The 27,672-nt window shown below is 37.2% G+C and overlaps 2 protein-coding genes across 2 annotated transcripts in view; one reads left to right on the top strand and one right to left on the bottom strand.

Moving 5' to 3' along the window:
• Positions 1 to 26,863, bottom strand: part of LOC307109353 (uncharacterized protein) — a gene marked incomplete at both ends in the record, with an annotated part of 50,002 nt that extends 23,139 nt beyond the window's left edge. Inside the window, 4 exons of the mRNA XM_079788039.1 lie at positions 12,089 to 12,889; positions 20,636 to 20,869; positions 22,968 to 22,994; positions 25,933 to 26,863. Of these exons, the coding sequence (XP_079644165.1) occupies positions 12,089 to 12,889; positions 20,636 to 20,869; positions 22,968 to 22,994; positions 25,933 to 26,863 (1,993 nt within the window). The remainder of the gene's footprint in view (positions 1 to 12,088; positions 12,890 to 20,635; positions 20,870 to 22,967; positions 22,995 to 25,932) is intronic.
• LOC307109717 (olfactory receptor 5AR1) lies at positions 5,052 to 5,987 on the top strand (the record flags this gene model as incomplete). Its single annotated transcript, XM_079788585.1, has 1 exon — positions 5,052 to 5,987. One exon carries the CDS (start codon positions 5,052 to 5,054, stop codon positions 5,985 to 5,987), a length of 936 nt encoding a protein of 311 aa, XP_079644711.1.
• Positions 26,864 to 27,672: the final 809 nt, after the last annotated feature.

Genomic DNA, 27,672 nt, shown 5'->3' on the forward strand with positions numbered 1-27,672 from the left:
ATATTCCTAACAATTATTAAGCATCCTTTTTTCTGTCTCCCTTGATATTTGGTGTTCTGGTCCCCTTAGAAGCATTGAAAGAATCCACAAAGACAGCAGGTTGGCTCTACCTCTGTTCTTGCCTACCTGGATCATGGAGAGGAGCTGATTAAAGTGCAGGGAGGTAGTGAAAACAAGGGCTGTCTTGGCTTTCAGTTCTGGCTCAGTGTCTCACTGATTGTGTGATTTTGGATATTTCACTAAACCTCATTGTGCCTTAGCTTTTTCATTTCTAATTGAAAATGCTAATGCCTAGGATGACTCTGACAAAATAAATGAATGCCTGTGAGTTGTCACATCAAATGCATATGGATAGATGATAACCTATCTAATAAAAGAGTAATGTGCAAATTGACCATCACTCCAACACACAAGATGCCCCCCTCATGTGGTCAAAGATGTCTGCCCTCATATGGACACAGATGGCCACCACAAGATGGCCAGCAGGGGAGGGCAGTTATGGGCGATCAGGTCAGCAGCGGAGGGCAGTTGGGGTTGACCAGGCCTGCAGGGAGGGAATTTAGGGTTACTGGGCCTGCAGGGGAGGGCAGTTGGGGGCAACCAGGCCTGCAGGGGAGGGCAGTTTAGGGTCACCAGGCCTGCAGGGGAGGGCAGTTAGGGGCGACCAGACCTGCAGGGGAGGACACTTAGGCATTGATCAGGCTGGCAGGGGAGTGGTTAGGGGGTGATAAGGCAGGCAGGCAGAAGTGGTTAGGGGCAATCAGGCAGGCAGGCAGGTGAGCGGTTGGGAGCCAGCATTGGAGAGGGGTCCCAGATTGGAGAAGGTACAGGCTGGGCTGAGGGACACACACACACACAATCACCCCATGCATGAATTTCTTGCACCGGGCCTCTAGTTAATAAATAAAGTTTCTTCTACTTTGACACTATTCACTACTGTCCAGAGTAAGAAATTGTTTCAGCCTATGTACCCTATATCAAGACTTACCAGGTTTCCCATTTGTCCCACTATAACTTGCATATAAAAGACACAAAGTCTGCCCTAGTTGGTTTGGTTCAGTGGTTAAAGCATCGGCCTGTGAACTGAAGGGTCATGGGTTTGCTTCCAGGTCAAGAGCACATATCTCAGTTGCAGGCTGATCCCTGGCCCCAGTTGGGGTGCATGCATGGCAACCAGTCAATATGTCTCTCTCTGTCTCTCCCCCTCACTTCCATTCTCTCTAAAAAAAATCAATGGGAAAAAATATATATCATCCAATGAGGATTAACAATCAAAAAAAAAAAAAAAAAGGACATGGAGTCTGAAACAAATTGATCAATATCTGATGATTATTTACATGTCTTTGCCACTTTGAGAAGACATTCTAATTAATTTATCTCTAAGTACTATTTAATTGATGCAATTTTTACTAAATGCTGGGGGAACACAAAGATGTAAAAGATGTGTCATGCTACTTTATCTCTAACAATTAGGCAAAATTTAAATTTATTGGCATCTTGGAGGGAAAATGCAGTAGGCTTCTGTCAATATAAAATCTGAAACATAACTGGCAAACAATGAAGATTTATTTAACAATTAAATAAATAACTCTGTCAATTAAGTGTGAATTAGTTTTACATAGAAACAAACAGTGATAAATTAAATGACATTAAGCTTTGTGTAATTAGAAGAAAGGTCACATGGCATTAAGAGGTAAGGAACACAAGATGTAAGACCCTAGGTGATAACAGTGGTAGAATGAGACCACAGGGTAACAAAGGAGTAATTAATCATGGACAGGATATATGACAGGTCCTAGTCAGCCCCAGGCTGCAAAACTAGAAATCTCAAAGAGCTTTGAATCAACCTCCATTTTACCTGTAAACACATGTTATATATAAATTTGCCACAAATTCATTTATTAAGTAACTCAAAGAGAACAAAAACTGGGTTGGGACTTTATTTACAAAGAGCTGTTCATCATTTCAGAAATTGATGCCATGAGCTAGAAAGTTGTAAAATTGTTTGAGGTGCCTATATAACAAACTAGTATCAGCCTGTATTTTTAACTGTCACATTTATGGAGATTTTCAATATACAGGCAAGCATTTGTCTTTTTCATTATGTAGTTATGCCTAACCAGTTAGTTACTAAAATATATATTATATTATTATAAAATTATTTAAATTTGTTTCTTCTCTTTAATTATATATGTAGGTAAATTAAATAATCTATGAATATCATTTCAGAATTAGAGAGGACAATATAAAAAGCAGAGGGAACTTGCTATAAAAAGACACCATTTGGGTCTGAAAGGGTATAAACATATACACTTACATGGTAGTCACTAGCCATACATAAAGTTTACTTAAATAAATTTTATAGCTGACAAAATCAAGAAGAGAGAAAATTCAGTAAATTAACAAAATGTTAACTTATCTAATTACCTTGTAAACACAAACACCTCCAGTTAGGAAATTTATGTGGAAGAGGAGCTCTCATTCATGATTGTCAAACATAAAAGCCTTAAGTAAAACCAGATGAAAATATGCTCAAAACCTCTATAAAGAAAAATTTTAGAGAGGTACCAAAGTAGATTTGAAGAAGTATGAAGACATACACGCTCTTTGATAGCAACACTTAATGACATAAAGGTGGCAATTCTGCTTAGTTAATTTATAAATTTAATACTGTCCCAATAATACTTGTGGGAGTGCTGGCCAACCTTTATGAAAAGTAAGCACCACTGGGTATCCCATATACTGCTGGCTGTCACATGTACATTTAAATATGAACCACTCCATATAGCACGAAAAGTATCATCCTCTTTGAAAGGATTTTCAGGCATCAGCAAACAGAACTTTCTAAATTACCATAAAAATCACACCATATAGGCAGCTTACGGCTGATACAGGAGTCCATATAGCCCTTATGGTGAACTCAATATTCACAACTAGAGTGGTGATAAGAATTCCCTTGTGTTTCCTTCTTTTATTATTAGGGCTTAAGGAAGACAGTGAAATCTTTAGGGGATGACAGTTCATCAAATCTTTGGGTCTCCTATGAATACAGAAAGCATTTCATCATATTTCTTCTGGGGATTATTTGTGATTCTGGGGATTAAATACCTCCTGCACACAGGAGCAAAGGTGGGATGAGCAAGCAGCTCAGACAAATACCAGAGTGACTCACTGTCTTTGAAAACTTCTCAGAATATCTGTTCAGTACCACTCTTCAAGAGAAGATGAGATATTCAAACCCTCACCAACAGGTAGAAAACAGGTCAGGTCACAGGTCAGTATTTGGGACAAAAGAGAAAGTGTTGTGACCTAGTAGGTTATACTGCCCAGGGCTTCTTCAAGAGTGTATTTGCTTGGCACCAGGTCCATGTCATTTTAAAATTTCAAGAAGAGACACAGTCTGGGGGTTTGGCTTTTAGGTATATCATAATAAGTCTGAATTCAAACAATTCTAGATTTGGAAAGCTCCATAGAGTTTGTATCTCCACCCCATTCATTTCACAGTTAAGGAAGCTGCATTTAATACAGGAATTCACAAAGTCCAAAAAATAATTAATGGAAAAAACAGTACTATGACTAGGATTCTAAACTCTTACTTCAGTATTCTTTACATTTAAATATGCAAAAGCAAGTGATATATCAAAATTTAAAATATAGATGGTCTATACTTGTAATATTTTGCTGGGCTTATTTTAAACATTTGAATTATTATTAACTATAAAATATGCTTATTTACTCACTATTCTACTATTTCTTCAAGTGTCAGTTTGGGTTGAACTTTAGCTAATGTTAGTCTCATGTAGGTAGATATATATGCACTACATATATATATGTGTATATATATATATGAAAGACAGATAATACTATCTGCTTTCTTATCTGTCCTACGCAATAAACCAATTAAAGTAGATATTCTCTGATTTCTGCCTTCAGATTTAGATAAAAGATGTTACTTATTTCTTAATTACTGCATTTACTTTGTTTTCATTTGGTTTGGTTTTACCCACTTCCTTTTTAGAATTCTTCAATGGACCAGCTATTCATCCAATTAAAGAGAAAATAACAAATGTATTCTCCTATGTGACTGCAGAGTCAGATAATGCTTTTTCTCTTCCCTCAGAGTGAGGAATCCTTGACTTGTAACTTTGAACTGAGCTATGCAACAATCTGTTGGCTAGGCAATAGAATTGTTCAAAGACATAGCTGTGTCTTCACCTTCATTATACCCTATGCCAAACCCCTAGATACTCTAAAGATTAGGGAAACTAAAAGACTAAGTCTATGCCCATGCATGATAGGCAAGACAGGGGGAAAAGGCAGGAACAAAAATAGATTTCACCTTCATTAAATCACATATAGACAGAGAAAAATAAAGTGAAGTGAAGTGAACTCGAGACTTGACTCGGAATCAGCTCTGCTATTTATTGGTTGTTCACTTTGTTGAAGTTACTTAATATCCAGTCTTATTCTTTTCAGTGTTGTGAGGATGATATTAGGTAATATATATAAAACATTCAAAGTTCTGGCCTACAGTTAATACTCAGTAACTTCTGCTTTTTTAAAATTATTATCCTTTACCTTTTCTAATATTTTTCACCCTCTGCTCCAAGTATTTTACTTTCTGTAAATGTGTGTATGTATGTGATGTCATGTGTTATACTTTGAGATCCTTGGATATTTCATTTATTTAATTTTGGTGCCTATATGCAATGAGAGTTCATATTTATTCATAAATATCTGCTTTGTTTTAGGAAGAAGGAAGGGACACTCAAAACTGTTCTTCTTTACTGATTAGTAAGGCAGATGAATACATAGGTCAGGTCATGCATTGGTACCATATGACAAGTGACCTCAGAGCACTAAGGTCTTTGGAGAAACAGAATTTACAATCCCCGAGACACTGACATCTACTTCTACTTTGACTGGACACCTGGAGAGAACACACAGCCATCACCTTCACCCTATAAGTCATAGAATCTAATCACTGGGAATATTTTTAAGGATCACTCCAAACAATAAACCAAATCCAGGCATACACAAAAATGGAAAAGATGGATAAAGAAAACCACTCAATGGTGACTGAGTTTATCTTTATGGGTATCACACAGGACCCTCAGCTGCAGATTATCTTCTTTGTGGTCTTCCTCTTAATCTACCTGGTCAATGTAGTGGGGAATGTTGGTATGATTATCCTGATCATAACAGACACTCAGCTTCATACACCCATGTACTTTTTCCTCTGCAATCTCTCCTTCGTGGACCTGGGCTACTCCTCAGCCATTGCTCCCAGGATGCTGGCTGACTTCCTAACAAAGCACAAAGTCATCTCCTTCTCCAGCTGTGCCACCCAGTTTGCTTTCTTTGTGGGTTTTGTGGATGCTGAGTGCTATGTCCTGGCTGCCATGGCCTATGATCGTTTTGTGGCCATCTGTCGACCCCTCCACTATAGCACTCTCATGTCTAAGCGAGTCTGCTTGGTTCTCATGCTGGGTTCTTACCTGGCTGGTCTGGTGAGTTTAGTAGCTCACACTTCTCTCACCTTCAGTTTGAGTTATTGTGGTTCCAATATCATCAACCACTTCTTCTGTGAAATCCCACCACTCTTGGCCCTCTCTTGCTCAGACACCTACGTCAGTGAGATCTTGCTCTTTAGTCTGTGTGGCTTCATTGAATTCAGCACCATTCTCATCATCTTCATCTCCTATGCCTACATCCTCGTTGCAATCATCAGGATGCGCTCAGCTGAGGGCCGCCTTAAGGCTTTCTCCACTTGTGGATCTCACCTCACTGGTGTTACACTTTTCTATGGCACAGTCATGTTTATGTACCTAAGGCCAACATCCAGCTACTCCCTGAACCAAGATAAGTGGGCCTCTGTATTCTACACTATCATCATCCCCATGTTGAATCCCTTGATCTACAGTTTACGGAACAAGGATGTAAAAGCTGCTTTCAAAAAACTAATTGGAAAAAACCCTCAAAAATAACAAAAAAATGAAAATGCGTATTATCACAGATAAATGATAGTGATAGAGGAATGGTGGCAGAAAAATTTAAAAATGCAAATATTTTTCCAATAAACACTACCCAATGTACCATCTATTTGATGAGTGAATCTTAATTTTGGAAGAGTTTTATGTAGCCCTTAACTCTGTTATCTGAAGTAAAAATAAATTAATATTTTTGAAAGATGTGCTGAGCAAGATTCATTACTTTTTTATTTAAAATTTATTCAAATATTGATTATAAATGAAGACAGGATTTGATAGGGCAAATTAATAGCCCATGATTCTTAAACATATTTTTTTCATGGTCATGAGGAATTACAGGTCTAAATGTTGAATATTTCTCTATTCTGAAAGGAAGTCAGAGAAAATTTAGTTAAATACATGGGGAATGGGGCTTGTGTGAGAAATGACTAACTCAGCCCAGCATCCATCCACTCATATTTAGCAAAAACTTGGAAGTGCTAGGTACATGCCAGGTTCTGGAGGGTACAAATACAAGGCACACATTTGCCAACAAGGAATTTGGTGTGCTTCCAATTACTGTATTATCTCTCTGAAACTGCTGCCACCAATAACCAAGACCCTTTTCTTTTCTATCCTGAGTCTTTCCCTTTGGCAAATGGTTGGTTTTACAAAATAATTGCTGGATCCCTTTGATCTCCTCTGCCTAATATTTTGAAGTGGTTGGCATGTAAGTTTCACATATTGACATCCTTTCAGGCCTCAAGGAAGCCATAGGACTCTGGGATCCTGTGAAAGACACAGTTTTGGATCAATTGCTAAGCCTAATGTTATCAAGATCATAATGTTTACAGGTTTGTTTTCCTGCTTCCCTCTAAAATGTTCCCATGCCTTTTTCTCCTTCTCTTCTGATTTTAATTAGACCCTCACCTTTCCTTGTGTGCCAAGAGTCTCCATGCTTTCCACCATCATCCCCAGGCCCTTAATAGAGAACTAGAGGCCCGGTGCACGAAATTTGTGCACGAGGGGAGGGGGGTGTTCCTCAGTCCAGCCTGCACCCTCTCCAATATGGGACCCCTTGGGGGATGTCCGATGGCTGTCAGACATCCCTCTCACAATCCAGGACTGCTAGCTCCTAACCACTCACCTGCCTGCCTGCCTGATTGCCCCTAACTGCTTCTGCCTGCCAACCTGATTGCCCCCTAACTGCTCCCCTGCCAGCCTGATTGATGTCTAACTGCTCCCCTGCCAGCCCAATTGCCCCCAACTGCCCTCCCCTGCCAGCCCAATCGCCCTCAACTGCCTTCACCTGCCGGCCATCTTGTGACTATGTGAGGGCCGACAGCTTGTGACAGCCATCTTGTGGTGGCTATCTTGTGATGATGTCGTATGAGGGCATTGCGTGAGGGCGTGACACCACCAAGGCTTTTATTATATAGGATAGTCTCATTAACCCTGATATATCAATGACTGGCAATAGAAAATGATATAACTCCTTTTTGAATGTTCTCAAAACTACAAATTTTTAATTAAGAAACAAGAATGTCAGGTATCAATAGTAGGTAAAGGTGAAAGACTGAGAGCTGGGGAAATATGTTTTTCTCAGATATGCTGAAAGTCCATCACACCATCTATTTTGAATACTTACAATCAATAATCTTTCTACCCCAATCCTTCCTCTAGTACAATATAGTCAAATATCAGGGAAGCACAATGCTTGTCCTAAAGTGCAGAGCAGCCCCATTCATCATGAAAGACATCAACGAGTTTTAGGAATAAAATACCCAGTATTTATCAAGTTTTCTAGTGGTTGTAATTATATAGGAGTGACAATTGCCTGCTTCAAAATTATCCAGTCATATCATGAATATCCAAAAGCACATTCTTGATGTTACCTTATGGGGAAAGGACAGTGGCTAATAGACAAGAGTAGAATTGGAAGTCCAGAGATTTAGCCTTCAGATTTTTTTTTATAATCCAATGTGTAAGTCTATATGCTGTGTGAAAAGTAAGGAAAAAGGGTGTTCCTCTTCCACTAACTATATCAAAGAGAGCACCACAGGCCCAGGCCCAAAATGGCATCACTTGTGGTAAAGCCCTTGATACCAAACCTAGAGTAATGCCTAACCTGGTTGCAGTTTTAACCTGTCCCAGAGATAAAAACTTGAGAAACCACTATGGAATTTTCTGGTCAATACCAATGAGGTAATCTCACTTTGGCCCTCTCCATCCACCAAAAAAAAGAAGCGGTATCTGTTCAATAAAACTCTTTGCAGTTCCCTTGATTCCCCTCCTCCCCAAAAAAAGATGACCTGGACTAAAAATGATCCTTTCTCATCTTTTTTTAATAATTCCCTGACCTCATCCTCCTTCCTATCAAAACCTTCCATTTTCTACAGCCCCTGTGTTCACTCTACTACTTGCTAGATAGAATACTTCCTGATTTATGAATCACTTAATAAAGCCAATTAGATCTTCAAATTAACTCAGTTGAATTTTGCTCTTTAACACCTGCAAACCAACTATATGTATAACGAGTACTTGTTCTAATTCAGAGGAGTGCTTTAGAATCAGGAAGAGCTTTGAATCTCATCTTTATGTCTCTAATCAGTGACCTTGTTGAAGACTACAAGATTATTTCTTAACCGATTGTTGGTGGTGCCTCTGGTTAGAATTGTCTTAACAGAGATTAGGACAAAGAATTGTCTTAATAAAAAAGTAGAAGCAAAAAAGGGAAACCAATTCTGTTTGCTTCATGTGTAGCCTCTATCTTTGCTGCCATGGCTCATTTGCAATGTTCTCACTGTTTAAGTAGAGGGCTTTCCAGGGAAAGAAACTTACCAACATTTTCAGTGTGGATCATTTGTCCACTTGATTACTGAATGTCTTTTCTGCAACCAGTGCCCTCTGGTGGACATTTATAATGGAACATGAATATCTTCACACTATCCTCTCCAAGCGATCTATTCACACACCTCTCCCAGACTTCCCAGTCACTAATTTCTAGTCTTATTCTAAGTCCCTGTTCAGTCAGCCCATCTATTAGTTACAGCTCATGAAACGATGTAGAGACACACCTCAGATCACCCCTGTTTCCATACCAAAAGAAGATAACTTATTGTACCCCATGATATTCTGCTTGTACATATTTCAGACATAAATTTGTATCTCTATTGCTACTGCCAACCAGAAATAATCAGTACTTCCCAAAGCATAGCTCAATCTATGTTTTCTAGTGAGAAAATACAGGTTCCTGTTGTGTCTAGAAAACATGGATGCTTTTACAAATGATAGAGCAGGGACAAAAAGAACCAACATAAAGAGTCTTCATTTGGGGGTTTTGGGTTTGTTGGTTTCCTTTCCTATGCAAAACCTTTTTAGTTTGATGTAATTCCATTTGTTTCTTTTTCTCTTTTGTTTCCTTGCCTGAGGAGATATAATTAGAAAAAATATTGCTAAAAAAAATGCCAGAGATTTTACTACTTGTATTTTCTTCTAGGACTTTTATCGTTCAAGTCTTGCATTGAAGTCTTTAACCCATTTTGAGTTTATTCTTGTGTAGGGTGTAAGAAGGTGGTCTAATTTCATGTTTTGCACATATCTGTCCAATTTTTCCAGCACTATTTATTGAATAGACTGTCTTTACTCCCTTGTATTCTCTTGCCTCCTGGTACTGATAAAATTTACTTGATTAATCCTTACATTTCATTTTCATTGAGTTAGTACTTTTAGAATCCAATCCCAAACATGCTTCCCCAAATCCCACTAATACAGATTGGTGAGATCCCATAACTTTTTTAATGTATATTTCCTCTAAGGGCAAGTTCTTTTCTTTCTTCTCTGAAGACAAAAGCATCTCTTTTGCTGGCTGTGTAGCCCAGTTCTTCTCTGCTGGACTGGCCTATAGTGAGTGTTATCTATTGGCCACCATGGCTTATGACTGCTATGTAGCCATATCCAAACCCCTTCTTTATACACAGGCCATGTCAAGGAGATTGGGCATCTGTTTGGTTATATATTCCTATACTGGAGATTTTGTCAACACAGTAATACTCAGCAGCAACACATTCACATTGGATTTTTGTGGCAACATGTCATTGACTACTTTTTCTGTGATGTCCCACCCCTGGTGAAGTTGGCATATGATGTGAAAGAGAGCTACCAGAATGTGCTGTACTTTTTCCTGGCCTCCAATGTCATTACCCACACTGTGCTCATACTCACCTCCTATCTCTTCATCATCGCTGCCATCTTGGGGATCCGCTCCACCCAGAGCCGCCTCAAAGCCTTCTCCACATGCTCCTCCCACCTGATCTCTGTCACCTTATACTATGGCTCCATTCTCTACATCTACGCTCGCCCAAGTTCCAGCTATTCCTTTGAGAGGACAAAATGGTGTCTACATTTTATACTGTGCTGTTCCCCATGTTGAACCCCATGATCTATAGTCTAAGAAATAAAGATGTGAAAGAAGCTATGAAAAAGCTCTTTAGGTTCATATTATCTGAAGTTTAAATTGATATAAATTTCTCAAACTAGTGCTCAAGGAAAATGAACTGCTTTGGGGTAAGGTTGGAGGATGTATTAAAGAGTACCTCTTTTTATATTCAAACAAATCCAATGAGAAAGGTTTTATTTTATATTAGCTTATTTTGCTTTAGTGATCAGACTGTAATCTGTACTATAAAATATAAATTCAATTAATATAGTTTTTAAAATAGCATGGTGGTTTAATGTAAAATAGAAGTGTATATATTACATCTGGAATCCCAAAGGATTAATGCAGAGTCTTCATTTAGGGGGTTTGGGTTTGTTGGTTTCCTTCCCTATGCAAAACCTTTTTAGTTTGATGTAATTCCATTGTTATCAATAATTTCATTGTTATCAATAATTGCTTAAAGTACCAGAGAGTTTCTTTCTCTTTTTTTTCCCCAAGATGTGGAAATTCTACCTAGCAGAGTTTCACTATGAATCTTGGATATAAAGCTTTTTGAAATGTATATATCTCTCTACTCATTTCTCTATTTCTCTCTACATTTCTATTTTTGGCTATTTTATACAGCTGCTATTCTTTTGTCCTTGATGTTTTACTTGTTGGGGAAAATATTTTTATTGGAAGCTCAGTGACACTAATTTGTTCTTTCTTATACCTATTACCAAAGAAATTTTGTATCATGGCAACCAAAAAAAAAATGAGAATAAGAAAAGAAAATAATAAACTTGTTTCTAAGGGCATTTCACAGTAGAAATTTACTTACGAACTCCTGACTCTCTCCCAACAAATGGGGCAAGAACCTTTGGACTCAGAAGTTCTGGGTTTGAGTTCCTGTTTTACTTTTATTTTATTTTTTACCTATGAACTACAATGATTTGAAGCAAGTCATTTATCCCATCTAATCCTGGCAATGATTCCATAACCAATTTTATTATTCCCATATATAGATTAAAATATTTATATACAAGCAACTTATAAACTCTGAAGTGAAAATTTAAAAAAAATTTTTTCTCTTATAACCTTCACAGAATCACAATAATTTCATGGACTCTCTTCCAAGCCAACAGGCATTGCAGTTTTTCCAAATACACCAGCCTCGCTTATTTAAAAATGTATTCAAAAGACAAAAATGCAGACTGATATTTCCACATTATCCAATGATTTTATTTGTTTGTTTTATTTTTTAAAGTATATTTGATAACAATGACATGAAGATAATCTGTGAAATAAAATACACCCATTATTTACCAAGTATTTTCATTAAAAAACACTTTGCTCTGTCCACCATTTTCATTTTCCCCCTCACCTGAGGATATGTTTATTGATTTCAGAGAGAGAGAGAGAGTCATTGATGTAAGAGAGAAACATGGATCAGTTGTCTTCCATATGCACCCTGAACAAAAGGATCAAACCTGCAACCTAAGTATGTGCCACAATCTTTTGCCATATGGCATAATGCTCCAACCAACTAGTCAACCAGGCCTGAGCACTCTGTCTATTGTTTTTCTCAGTGCATTTTTAACATCTTTATTTCTTAAGCTATAGATCAAAGGATTCAACATTGGAATCACCACAGTATAGAAAACTGACACCACTTTATCCCTTCCCAGGGCATAGCTAGTACTTGGTCGGGAGTAAATGAAAAGTATTGAACCATAGTACAAGGTGACAGCTGTCAAGTGAGAGGCACAAGTGGAGAAAGCCTTGAGGCGGCCTTGGGTGGAGCGGATCCTCAAGATGGCAGCGATGATGAAGAGGTAGGAGGCAAAAATAAGCACAGTGGGAGTAATGATGTTGGAGGCAAGTATGAAATAGAGCATAGCCTGGTAGCTCTCCTTCACATCACAGGCCAGCTTTACAAGGGGGGGCAGGTCACAGAAGAAGTCATCAATGACATTGTTCCCACAGAAGTTCAGGGTAAATGTCTCACTGGTAATGATGATTGAGTTAAGAAAGCCACCAAGGTATGAAGCTGCAACAAGACTGCTGCATAACTTTGAGGACATCACCTGGGAATAAAGCAGCGGAGTGGAGATGGCCACGTAGCGGTCATAAGCCATGGCAGCCAACAGGTAACATTCACTATAGGCCAGTCCAGCTGAGAAAAAGAACTGAGCCAAACAGGCAGCAAAGGAGATGCTTTTGTCTTCAGAGATGCAGGTCATAAGGATTTTTGGATTATAGACAGAGGAATACCAGAGATCCAGGAATGAAAGGTTTCCAATGAAGAAATACATGGGTGTGTGGAGCCGCGAATCAGCACAGATCAGAGAAATCAGGGTGATGTTCCCTAAGAGACTGATGATATAAATGATGAGGAAGATGAAAAAGAGCACGTGCTGTAACCATAAGTCAGCTGTGAACCCTAAAAGTATGAACTCTTTAATTTGGGTGAAATTTTTCTCATCCATTGATTTCTGAGTTTCTGTGAAAAGATGAATTAAGATATATTTAAGTTCCCCCATCATTGGCCATTTTAGATCATTGAAAAACCCAACAGATGCATATATGTTGTTCATTGTGAGACATGTTTATGCTGAACTAGGTTAGTTATTCTTGTTGAATAACTAAAAAGATTGTTCTATGCTAGCTTAAGAGATAAGTTATTATGAAAATAGTATAACATGTATCACCTTATTTTTCTTCTTGTTAGAGAGGGTGATTTGTATTCTTGTCTTCTATTTGCACTTAGGGTAATTGGGGACCATGTGGAAGATATTAAAAAAAAGGAGTTAGAAAGGATGTGCTGGTTTCTCTTTGGGTCTTTGAATCCTTTTGTCGTTTTCCAGAGAATTCCATGAAGAACAGCTTTATTATTCTAATATTATGTTGAGTATCCTTGGAAGTTCATTTTGTGTGAATTTTTTTTAATGTGATTATATTTTATCCAACTTTCTATTCACAAAACCAAGAACATGAATTTTCATAAATAGAAAATGTGTAACTTGAACAAAATAATAGATTTCCTTAGATAATAGGAATCTGAGGCCATAGCTCCTGTCTGAATTTCAAATATACTCTGAAAGGAAGTAAAAATATTAATAAATTGATAATTGTGATCACAATGTGTTTAAATTTCCTATAGCAGCAATTTTCAACTGGTATGCTACAGAATTTTTAAAACATGCAATACTATTTAGTCAAGGGCACTGATTTCTTTTCCCATTGGTTGTCAAATTTAAAATGACAATAGTCAACACAGCAATAGCTGTCTGGTGTGAATTAATCAAAATTATACCTATTTTTTGTCAGATCAGCAAAAATATATATTTTTGGTGTACGACAGAATTTTAGTAATTAGTTTATGTGTACCATAAGATGAAAAAGGTTAACAATCACTGTCCTATAGAATCAAGAGCAAAAAAAGAACAAAACAAAACAAATGCACAAACAAACAACTAAGCTGGCCAAATTGAATGATTTGGGGGAATATGGTAGGCTGAATAATGGCCCATAAAGATATCCAAATTCTAATTCCTGAAACCTGTGAATGTTGCTTTATATGGGGAAAGAGTTAAGTGAAGAATCTTGAGATGCATACTAGTAGATTATAATGGTGAGCCCTAAATACAATTACAAACATCCTTATATGAGGGAGGCCCAGGAAGATCTGACTACAGATACAAGAGGAGGAAGCAATGGGACCACTGAAGCAGAAGGAGGAGAGATACAACCACAAGGATGCCAACAGTCATAAGTAGCCTGAAGAGGCATGGAATGGATTCCCAACTAGAGTCTCTGGGTGGGTGTGGCCCTGCCAATACCTTATTTTTGTCTCAGTGATATTAAGTTTGGACTTCTGACCTCCAGAACTATGAGAGAGTAAATTTTTGTTGTTTTAAGCCACCAAGTTTGTGGTAATGTATTAACACAGGAAGTTCTGGAACTTGACCTCTAGCAGTCTTCTTGCTTTCAGAGGTAGAAACTAGTAGTGGACTGTTGCCAGCAATGGGAAAAGCACCATCTCTGTTAGTCTATGTTACAACCCAGTACACACCACAGTAAAAAAAAAAAAAAATGGCTAAACTGTGATTGTCAGGGCTCTGAAATGTATTTCTGCTGTTCAATCCAAATCTTTAAAAATCTCTTCTGCTGCGGGGCGGGGGGGGGGGGGGGGGTGGTAACTTAATCTTGGTCATATACTCAGCTATGGACTTAAAATTGAGCTAGAAAAATTAAAAAAAATTCTCTCTTGTAACTGAATCTATTTGATGGCAAGAATTTATAATTTTTAACTTTACAATACTGGTAAATATTAATGGTGTAGTCATAGTCAAAGTAGAAATTCTTCATACTAAGCAAAGGGGGATTGGAATGAGTGACATTTCGATTCCCTTAGTATTTCATGGCTGTCAGCTGCTAAGGTCATTTTTAACAAAGCCTATTTCTGGAAGCAGCTTAAGAGCAAAAATCAAAAGAACTGGGTTCTGGTCTGGGTTAGCTGCTGCCAATTTTAAATAAACATAATTTCCAAATTCTATTTTCTTATCTACCTTTCTCAGATTAGTGGGAGTTTTAAAGTCCACATTTATGAGAAAGCACTTTGAAAACTAAGAGTCAAAACTACGTAGTACATTCTCTATGATTTCTTCATCTCTGTATTCAGTCCTTCAGATATGCTATTTGCTTTGTCTCACAGAGATGTCCCTAGAGTTGGTATGTCCTCATGTAGAAACTTCCCTTCTTTATTATGAGGCCTTCCCATGAGCTGGGAAATTGCAGGGCTTGCTTGCAAAATTACAATTGGGTTTGAACATTTCAAGAGACATTTCTTCCCTAATCTCTCTTGTTTTCTTTTACAGCTATTAAAATATAAAATAAACATACATGTCAATATATATATATATATATATATATATATATATATATATATATATATTGACATGTATGTTTATCAAAGTTAATATCCAGAATGGTAATGTGATGCCCAATTTTTTAATATTAATCAAAGTTAATATCAAGAATGGTAATGTGATGCCCAATTTTTTTGGATGGTGACTTATCTTTTGGACATTACAAATTATATATATGGGTTCCTAGAGAGTTTCAAGTCAAGTTTGTGATTTGCACAGAGCAGTAGATAGGACTCGTTGATGTCAACAGGTTTATCCCTGCCTCATTTTATGTCCAGGCCTTGCTTTTCCTTTTTACATTTTCTTAATTTACACTATTTACCTGTGCCTTATGACTCATGCTATGCCAACTTCAACCCTTTTTTATTTGTAAAAGCATTAATATATAGATATTGGGCATCACATTACCATTCTTGATATTAACTTTGAAATCATTTCTCCCAAATTTCTTTGTAAAGAGAATGAGAGAAATTTAAGGCATAGTATATTGAATTATAGTATTATATAGGTAGACACTAAAGAGAGTTTCTTTTAACCCTTGGCATTTTAAAATGAGGGGAAAGGGGGACATCTGTAATACTCTCAATATTTAAATAAATAAAAATTGAAAATAGAGTTTTTTGTGCTACATTTACTTGCCATTAATTTGTAGACTTAAATGTGGTTACATGCCTTGTTAAGTCAAGGGATACTCAGACATCATCTCCCCACCAAACATCTCTCCTCCGTGTCTTCTCTAATCTCCCTTCACCAGGAGGTCTCTTTAAAAGGCAAACAGCTCTGAGAGTGATCACCCAAAAGGAACTGATCCCTTAGTGATCTCTCAGTCCTCTCCAGACTTAGTGCACCTGCCATCCCTATCATTCAATTTTCTACATTAATCAGATGCATCTTGACTTATATATTAATTATAAATGTACAGTATATTGAAGATATAGCTTTATCTCTAATATATATATATTTGACTCTTCTTAAGGAGCTCCTACCCCATGCACTGCCTAATGTAGAAAAAGAAATATGTTTAATTCATTAAAATATTCACATGTACCATTAGGTTGACCTACTATAAAGGGCCAATAAATTTCCTGTGAGATCACACAAAAGATAATGGTAGGTCACACACAGCTGCAGAGAGTTTATGAGAATAAAAACACCCATCAAGTACACATCTAATTGCTTGTTTCACCAAAAGAGAAAATAAGGCCTAAAGAAAAGATATTTCAGCTTCCTTCATGAAATGTAATTATAGGAAAGAAAACTTTATTCTATTCCACAAAGTCAAATTATTATATAGTTTCATTATATTAAGAATTATTTTGTCTTTTGTTCATATTGTGACTTACTGACCTTTTCCCCAGGTTAATTAAACATAATACTTACTACATGAACATAAATTACTACTTCATTTGAATTTCAACTCAAGTCCAGAATTTCTCACATTACCTTAAAAGTGCCTTCTATTCACCTGCAGAAATCCTCTCTCCAATGCTAATAATACCAGGAGAAAATATAAGCCTGAGCAACCCTTTGGGATATGCTGCAAACAGCAAAGTGTACCTTTGTGTGCTATTCTGGAGCCAAGTGACAAATTATAAAGCTCAATTACCTTTCCAGATGAAGTAGAGAGAAATGATTCACCATTAATATAATTGATCCAATTAACCTCTAAAACTTTGTGAGTTTTATTCATACATTTGAGATAAAAGAGAATTCAGCAGAAAGGAATAACCAACAGAATAGTATTCATATAGTAGATACTTAAGAATTATTTGCAGTCAATGATAATAATAATGATAATGAAAAAACATACAATTTTAGTTCTGAAACATATTCGACTGTCACTTAATAAAATGATCTCATTTACAAACAATGAAATCAAGAGACAGAGTTTGGAGACTTTGAAATTGAAAAACAGAATAAAATTCATGTGGTCAGAGCACATTTTTACCTCTACATCAGACCATGATTATATTTATTCATTTAAAATATATCTTACTGAGCAACTTTTAGGTACCCAACATTGAATGTTGAGGGCAATACAACTGTTGGGCAAAGTAAAGTATTGAGTGAGCTTTATAATGGTTAAGTGTCAAGCCTCAATTTTCCTATCTATAAAATGGAAATAATTTGTCTTCACAAAGTTGTTATAAAGATTACATGACATAACACATAATAACATATTAAGAAATATCAATGGGGGGAAAAACAAACAAAAATAAAATAGTGAGAAATATATAGTGCCTTCCCTTGTGGAACTTATGACCTCATAAGAAAAGTCATCAAATAATAATATAAATTTATACTTACAAATTATGTCTAGTGTGTGGAGCCGTAACAACAGGTGTCAGGTGATTGTACACAACAATTGACATAATGTTGGATCTTAGGGAAGATTTCTCTGAGGAGGTTATATTTGACCTGAAAACTGAAGGATAATAATAAAAGTTCACTAATCAAAGTGGGTGACAAAGGTGGGAGGTTATTGGGGGTGTAAAAAGAATAGTGTTGCAGGTTCTGAGGAAAAGCATTGTGAATTCCAGGAAGTGAAGAAAGTTTAGAGATGTCAGTATCTTTTCAGTCTCTATCCTCAATACACCTCTTTGCTTCCAGGTCCAAGAGAGGGTTACATCCAAGCATAACCCAGATGGGGAATGCAGGGAATACTCTGTGAGGACACATGGATACCCCTGAGGAGTGGTGGGACTGTGCTAATTGTCACAAGCAGGGTGCTAAGAAAGAATAGTAAGGGAGTTTTATAAAGCAGATAAACTAAGAAATAACATCAACTAAGGCCTATAATTAGTACAACTAAACTACAGACCATCATTATGGAGGGAATCAAAAAAGTTAGAGGAATAGAAATGCTGGTGTAGATTAATTATGATTGTCTAAACGACTCAACCATCAGCTAAATGTGAGGTTCTCAAATCTCTTGATCTCAGCAACCCTTTATACTCTTAAAAAGTATTGGAGAACCCCAAACAGATTTTCTGAAGATGGGTTATATCTATCAATATTTACCATTTCAGAAATAAAGACTGAGAAATTTGAAATGTTTTATTAATTCATTTAAAAGAGTTAATAAGCCCATTACATGTTAACATAAATAATAGATTAATAAATATGGATAAGTTTATTTCAATACCAAAAAGTATATAGTGAGAAGTGACAGTTTTATATTTTTGCGATTTTTAAAAATGTCTGGCTACACAAGATCATTGAATTCTTACAAGTATTTCTAAATTCAACATACTGAGCATTTTGTTTTGATTAAAATATATAAAGAAAATTTATTCTTAAACAGATATGCAATTAGAAAAGGGAAGACTACTTAGTCTTCAGATAATTGTGATACTCTTCTTTGATAATATAACAAAACATTCATATTTTTAAGTTAATTTCAATGTGATATGTGAAGCCAGTATCTGTAATATCTTAGATTGTTATGAAAACACTGAGTATGGACTGCATGAAATTGCCTCAAGAACCCGCAAAGTTTCCTAGACTATACTCTGAGAACTACTGCTCTAAACATATCCCTTGAGCGTACCAAAGGACATTTTAATCAGGCATAAGGAAATGCATTAGTGAAATAATTGAAAATCTTTGACACTGTCCTTAGTAGTCTGGAAATGACAGTGAGATGCTGCTACAACATCAGTTTTCTTAATTTCAAGTTTCTCTCTTTTAGCTGAAACCCCAAGAATAATAAAATCTTGGGGTTTCAGCTAAAAGAGAGCATAAAATCATCACAAATAAATTGGGTATAGTTACTATAATAAGCCCCAGTAATACTTTCAGTTGAGGTAGCTGAAGAATAGTAATGGTGCTGAATAAATTGTGCTAGGTCATACAGCTAGTGATGTGCAGATACAGACAAATTTCCAATGCAGGTCTTCACAACTCCAAAACATATAATGTACTAAATTACCAGAGATACATCATAAACAAAGTAGAAAGAGTCCTTGTTCTCATGGGGTTTATAGTTCAGATTGTCACGACTACAGAGCAAAGCAATTGCCTAGTGTGATTGTGAGCGGTTACATGACTTGGCCCAGACCAGGAAGAGAATTAATGACAGGTTTAATATCATCAGAAGTCTTCAAAATGCACTTTGTATGTCTCAGGCGCTCTAGCACTTAGCTCTCTACCCCACTTTGCCCCCTGAATGGCTTGCTCTACCTCCATGAGAGCAGTTCTAAATTAAGGTCCATTGTTCATTAGGGAGAATATACTAGTATACGGATTCCAAGAGATCAAAGATTTCCGCTGAAGATGTGCACAGGATACCTTTTTTTTTTTTGAGATTTATTTATATTTATTTTTTAATTTATCTTTATTGTTGAAGGTACTACAAATGTCCTTTTTTTCCCCAATGACCCCTTCCACTCCACACAGGCCCCTCCCAGGCCTTCACCACACTATTGTCTGTCACAGGATATCTTGTTTGTGTTCTATTTCCAGAGAGTCTATCACTCTTTTGCATAATTTCACATGCATTTTCATTACAACCCTCTTATTTTTATCTTAATTTTTGGTACTTTAATATGTAACTATTAAACTTACTTCATCATTTTGAAACCTTTCCCTAAGCTAGTATAAAGTTTTCTCTGTCATGTATTTGCTCTATTATGTGTGTGCGTGTGTGTGTATACACAAAGTTTACAAAACAACAAATCTCAAGATTACAGGTTAGCAACCAATGAATCAATAAGGCTGGAATATGGCCTTCCTGCCTTAGATCATTTTAGAAAGGTCCATCCTTCTTTGCTGCCTGACCTATGTCAGGGCCCAAGAACTTACTTTCAGAGATGAACAACAATTATAACCCAGGAAATTTTCTTATTTAAAGTTGCCTTGATTAATTAGTTCCTCTGAAACTTGTTTAGGAATGAGGCAAATAATTTCTTTCAAGTTTAGTAATTGCTGGAATCTGAGTGCCTTACTCAATCTTAATGATGCTTAAGGCATCTTATTAGAAAGGGGATCAGTAACAATGTTGGGCCTTGCAGTCCAGTCTCACACTGGCAAACGTAGTTTGTTGGCATTTTGCTGTAATGATTTCTCTGAAGAGTTAAAGGCTGATTCCTCAGGCTTCAAATTCCTACAGCATTTTTTTTATTTATTTTTTTTATTTTTTTGCGTTACAGAAATGTTAGAAGCAAAAACTACCTTAGAGATGATCTGGGATGAACCCTTTCTTTGTCAAGTGAGGGAACAAAGAAGTGGAATGGAGAATTTATCTACTCAAGGTCATGGAGTTAGAGGCACCACAACCCTGGCAAGAACCTGGTCCTCCTGATACTTAGTACAATTACCCTTCATAATGTGGGTGGGCCTTAAATCCGTTGAAGGTTTGAAGAGAATAAAGGCTGATCTTCCCTGAACAAGAGAGAATTCTGTAGCAACTACAGCATTGGCTTTGGCTGGGTCTTCAGCTCGATGGTGTTTGGATTTGAATTGTAACATCAACTCTCCCTTGAGTCTCCAGCCTGCCAGCTCCCCGTGCAGGTTTTGGACTTGCTGTCCTTCATAATCGTATGAGTCAATTCCTTAACATAAATCACATTGTATATATACACACACATTCTATTGGTTTTGTTTCTCTGAGGACCCTGACTAATACAAACACCAATAATAATAGCAAACAATTGTGTAACTGCTATTGTTATCATTCCCACTCTATATGTGGTCACAAAAGCTCAGAGAGGTTATGTAACTTGCTCAGGTTCACACATCTATTAAATAATATAGTTGCAATATGAACCCACGTTTGGTTCTAAGTCTTATGCTCTTATCCAATATTCAATATACTGCCTCTCTGGAGCTGCACGGGAATAGGGTTTCTCAAACGGCAGTTGGAATCTTATTAGTGGGAAATTAAATCAGTTTAGTAGGTCATGACCAGCATTGTTTAGAAAACAAAAATGATAAAGTAGGAATCATCAAACTTTTTTATAAAGGGCCATATAGTAAATATTTTAAAATTTGCTGGCATACTGTCCCCCTGACAACCACCCCACTCTGCTCTTGAACCCCCAAAGCAGCAGGGACAAGCCATAGAGCTGTAGTTCTGTCTTACATATATTTTCACCACAGAAAATATCTGGATACATTTTGTTGTAATGACTGGGGTGGGATGCTACAGGCATCTAATGAGTATAGGATGAGACTAAACATTCTCTAATACAAAGGACAGTGCCCACAACAAAGTGTCATCCTGTCCAAATTGTCCACAGCATTGCTGTGGAGAAACTCTGATGTGAAGATGGCTGTATTCCAATAAGAATTTATTTATGAACACTGAAATTTGAACTCCAAGTTATTTTCATGGGTCATGCAATATTATTCTGCTTTTCATTTTTTTTAACCATTCTTACAAATGGTTAAAATCCAGGGTGCTGGCCTGGATTTGGCCCACAGCCTGTAGTTTGTCAATCCCTGAAATTTAGTAATAAACAGATGTTGCAGGTAGTAAAACTAAGTATATTTTGTGGAACTTTTCTTTCCAGTTATGCACCAGTATGTCTCTACTGATTATTTCTTTGTAAAAAAATAAATAAATAAATATATATATATATATATATATATATATATATATATATATATATATATATTACTGTAGGATGTGTTTAAAACCTATAATTCTTTTCTAAGTATGAATTGGGTTATGAAATCCCTCTGAATTGTGGTTGACTCAGTATGTTCTCCTTAATTAGATTCTCTTAAGGAATTGTGGGTTGAGACTCTACAGGAAGCACCTTTAGATGAAGACAAGACTGTACAAAGAACAGAACTCATTTTGGCTGAATTCAATCATGACCTAGCCATGAGGAATTTCATGTGGTGTTGTCCCATGATAATTCCAAGCCTTAAGCAAATGTTCTATGAATGGACACTTTGTCCTGATGGGACTGTCTTGCTGTAGTCCACAAAGCAAGCCACTCATAGACTCAGAGGAATCTATGTTGTACCTCCAAGTTATCCTCAGAATTTCACATCTCTCTCATTATCTCCAACCTCTAATAAAGTCCCAATAGAAGTTGCAGCCCGGCCTCAAATATGCTATGGGTGACTTAAAATAAAGTGGGACTGTTGGCAGGTTTGGGAGAAAATGATGGAATCTTTGAAGAATAGCCACTACTGAGAAGTATAAGAGAAGACTTGGAGCAATGGGAATAAGAACCTGTGGGTGAAGTAGAAGCAGCCAGAGGCAGCTGAGAAGGCAGGAGAGCAACAGTATAAATTGTTTCTCTCCCTGGATTGCTCTGAACTACATGGAGAAGAGACATCACACTCTGCATCTTGCATCAACAACTTGAGCTCATCATAATTTAGCATTAAAGGAAAGAGAATGCCAGTTTTACCTACTAGCTAATGAAACCAGGAGTTACTTGGGTTTTGTACATACACAATGAAAAACACATCCCTGGATAAAGGTGCCACCACCATTCAACCTTGCATTTTGGATTATTTCTTTAGGACAATCCCCAAGGGAAAGAGCCAGTAATCATGCCTCTGTCATTAAAAGATGTTGACATTAGATTCCAACTATCCCAGTCAGTGTTTTTCTGCTCTCTTTCCCCTCTTCTTTCCATCCCAGCAGCTGCAAAGTGAGAAAGAAGGGGCAGCAATAATAGAGATTCAGACCTGCCCCTTTCATTACCACTCGAGAGCCTAAGAAGGGGGAGGAAGGATGTTTTAATTTGAAAAATGTTGTGAAGTTTGACATCACTATGGACTTGGCTTATTTGAAATTTCATGGATGTAACCCAATTTATTTAACTAATACCTTCAAAGTCTCAATGTGGCTTCTGTATATTCTTAGCTATAGCAATTCTTTTCAGCTATACTTAATGATGGTCATTCTGCACTGTATTTGCAATTTTGATATGGTCGTGGGAGGAGAAGAGCACAGTGTTTACCTGCTCTGCCATCTTGATCTGGTCTGAACTTGACTTTTAATAGTTGGAAATGGAAAACATTTGTTTCTTACTTCCGAGTGAAAGAAAAATCTATTAGATCTGTCAACAATGTGAGTGATCAGGAGGTTTGAGATGACACATCAGCCAGCATTTTGAAAGGGCAATGGACAAAAAAAAAAATAATAATGAAAATGCCTCCTACTTATACCCTGTGAACTTCAGCTCCTTCAAGCAATTGGTTGCAAATCCTCAGTAAATTGGGCATTGTTCTTGTTAGTTTATAGTTGGGATTAAAAGAAAACCCTAAAAATCACAAAATTCCAGTGATGGATCCAGGATTAGAATTCAAGTGGCTGTACCATGCTGCCTCCACTCTCCCTCCCATTGTTGCATTTAAGATCCTGCAAATGAACCTGTATTGAAGAATCTGGCACACTTAGGATAAAATCGTGGTTCCAAAGTGTTGTTATTTTCAATTAATAGTTTTTATTAGGGAGCAGAAAATATGTTTATGAAGTATATGAAGTGATTCCACCTGCATCCTCTAATTAATCTTCACAGTAGTCCTATGATACAGTAGATACTATCATTACTTCCATTTATCTTATATGGGCTTGACTGATACACCCAAAGGGTAATAAACAGAAGTACATCTTAGATATGCTATCCTATCAACTCTGTGGATACAGGAATGCTGTTCATTTTCTTCACTGTTGTTTACAACACCAAGCTCAGTGCCTGGCACACAGAAGATATTTGATCATTATTTGTTGAATATATAAATGTATGAGGTCTTCCAACTCTAAATTTTGTTTCTTTTTGTTATATCATTTTGCTTTTCTTTCTTTTTTTTTTTTGTATTGATTTCAGAGAGAAGGGGAAAGGGAGAGAGAGAGAGAGATAGAAACATCAATGATGAGACAGAATCATTGATCAATTGCCTCCTGCATGCCCCACCCTGGGGATTGAACCCGCAACCCAAGCATGTGTCCTGACCAGGAATTGAACCGTGACCTCCTGGTTCCTAGGTAGATGCTCAACCCCTGAGCCATGCTGGCTGTGCTCATTTTTCTTTTCTGATATCTCCAATAAATATTCTGGAATAAATTTTATCCCATCTAGGAAACCCACTCTAAAACAAGGTTCCTGAAGTTTAAATGAACCTGCCATAAATACATTTTATGGCAAGTCATATTTTGGGCTTTATAATGCATAAGATAATAAAACATCCCCGCACCCCACCCCACCCCAAGCTTCAATTATGAGACAGTCATCTGGTCAGGAGAAACTGGTTTTTAAGGCCCCTATAGGTAGAAAGCATGCTATGATTGTGTGAGTACTCGCTGGTTGATTGTCCATTTTCAGAGATCATGCCTTGTACGAAAATCAATAGAAAATAGCTCACAATAGTTTGTATGTAGAAAGTGTTCAAATGTTTAGAAAATTTATTTCTGAATCTAAATAATAGATAGACTGTGACTTTTAGAGAATGCTTCTTAATCAGGTTTGCTAAACTCATTTTGGGAGAAAAAGCAGACTTAAGAGTTCCTTAAAATTCTGAGGACATTTCTATAACAATTTAGCCATGACATTATAATGTCATCTAGGAAAGCTGACCTGTTTCCTCAGTGAAACTATCTCCTTTTCGTGTCTTTATGTCAACATCAAGAGATAAGGATAGATCAAGAAAGATAATATAAAATTAGGCACATTCCTGGGTCTCAGATCAGGGCTGCCCAGCACTTACATTGCCCAGGAGTCATAACCATCAAGTTGAGTTACGTGTATATACTGCCCTGTGATGCTACAAATCTACTGACCTTACTAGGAACAGGGAGATCTGGATGAAGAGTCTAAATACAACCACAACATTTCTCTGTACTGAGTGGGTAATGAACTTAATTTATTAACAGGCACTATCACATGCACAACCAAGCCCCACATAGAGAAGTTTAGGTAATCTTCTGAGCATCTACCAGAAAAGTTGAATTCTAAGAAAAGATAAGCTTCCCCCCTTCTATAAGAAGCTTTTTCAGGTATAAAATGCACTAGAATGAGCACAAGTCTCTTCATTACTTCAACAGGCTATGTGGACCACCCCATCTGTCAGAGTGGAACACAGATCGGTCTTCAGTCCCTGAGATGTATATAGTTTTCTGTGCTAAGGTCACCCCCAAAACTGGTGTTTACAGCCAAGGATTTCATTCCACTAATGAGGTTAAACATGAGATCTCATTTCTTTCTTTTTTCTTTTTTTTTCAGATTCCTATTGATGGGAACTAGATGTGAGTGTAAAACCTAAAGTACTGCATTTTAAAATTCCAGTACCAAGGAGTCACCAGGAAGAGAAAACATTAGCAGAATGATAAAAAATTATAATAAAAACTGACATTAAATAAAGCTTTTTGGGAAATAATCAGACTGAGATGTCCAAGAGAAGCAAAATTAAATGGGCTGTGAGTTTGAACTATAATATTGGAATATTGCATAGAAAAGATCACATACAGGGCTTAATGAATCTATACTAATTGACTAAATGAATGAATGATAGGATAGATGAACAAAGAAAGGAATGTCAACCAGCCCCCAAACATTTGCAAGTGGCCTAGAATCTTGGAAATCTACACAATTAGTCTGTCCATTTAGAATCCTCCCCTAATTTCCTTTCTAGATAAGAATTTAGGCCCAACAAGTCTTCCTCTTAGCGATAGTCCTGTGGATGGCATCTTTGACCTCCTTGTTCCTCAAGCTGTAGATAAGTGGGTTTAACATAGGAATCACTGCAGTGTAAAACACGGACACCACTTTATTGATATCCAGGGAGAAACTTGCACTAGGTCGTACATAGATAAAGAAAAGAGTACCATACAGGATAGAGACGGCTATCAGGTGAGAAGAGCAGGTGGAAAAGGCTTTGCGCCTCCCATCGGCAGAGTGGATCTTCAGGATGGCAGTGAGGATGTAAATGTAGGAGACCACGATAGTCAGACCACTGAAGACTCCCACAGCTCCAGCCACGACGAAAACTACCAACTTAGTGAACTCAGTATCCGCACATGCAAGGGAAAGCAGAGGAGACACATCACAGAAAAAATGATTGATGACATTGGGGCCACAAAAAGGGAGACGAAATGTGTTTGTCGTATGAGTCATGGTGTTCATAAACCCGATGACATAGGGACCAACCACCAGCTGGATACAGAGTCGCTGAGACATGGCAACTGAGTACAATAGTGGGTTGCAGATAGCTACATAGCGGTCATAGGCCATGGACGCCAAGAGAAAACACTCTGCTGCTACAAAGAACCCAAAGAACCACTGCTGCAAAGCACATCCCAAGAAAGAGATGACTTTCCTTTTCACAAAGAAGTCAGTGAGCATCTTAGGGCTCACGACTGAGGAGAAGCAGATGTCCACAAAGGACAAGTGGCTGAGGAAAAAGTACATAGGTGTGTGAAGGCGGTTATCAATCCGTACCAGAATAATCATACCCAAGTTTCCTGTGAGGTTAATGATGTAGAAACTCAGGAAGAGCAGGAAGAGAAAGATCTGCAATTGGGGTTTGTAATTCAAACCTGTGAAAATGAACTCGGTGATCCTCGTGTAGTTTTCATTGGCCATTGAATGGTCGTTGTTTCCACTAGAAGAGCAGAGAACTCACAGCAGATTTGGTAAACATATCTTCAAAAATAAGACCCAGAAACTGAAAGAGTGTTAGGAGTGACATGAATTAGTTACATGCTGCTGCTGGGAATGCAAAATGAAATATAGACCAGAGCAAAAGATCAGGCCTGCAGCTATAATATTGAAGACTCTGTAGAAGCCATCAATACAAAGGAGAAAAAATAAAAGCCTATAAATAAGAGCAGCTTGCTCAAGGTCCTCTCAGTTGACTGAGCGTAGGTGGTTTCAGAATAGATATCTATTAACTCCCACTTTAGTGAACATCAACTGAGTTTACCATATGGCCACACACCTGGTGAAATGATACAGGAGAGTGGAAGTGAGGCAACCTGGAGAAGGAATGAGCAGCCACTCATATTAAGGCCATTTTCTTTGCAGTTTGTGATTATAACCTAAGATTAAATGCATTTTATCCAACTACTCTGGCATCCACTTCCTCTCATCCCAGGAGAGTTATTTTTCTTCTTCTGTGAAGCAAGAATAATAATAGTAAACCAACCTTGTAAATGGTTGTGAGGATTAAATGAGACAACACACCCAAGGCACTTAACAGTTTTATTGAGCATCTAAAGAAGTACACAATAATTATTAGTATTTTTACCTTGCATACTCTTTTTAATAAACCTGCAAGCTAAATATCATTATCTCATGTTATATAAGAGGAAAATCAAAGCTCAATCCACATTTATAATGCTAGCGACTGGGAGAGGTGGGCTTTGAAACACCTGTCAAAATGGTCTGTGCTA

This window comes from Cnephaeus nilssonii (assembly GCF_951640355.1).
Source record: "Cnephaeus nilssonii genome assembly, chromosome: 13".
Taxonomy (NCBI): Eukaryota; Metazoa; Chordata; class Mammalia; order Chiroptera; family Vespertilionidae; genus Cnephaeus; species Cnephaeus nilssonii.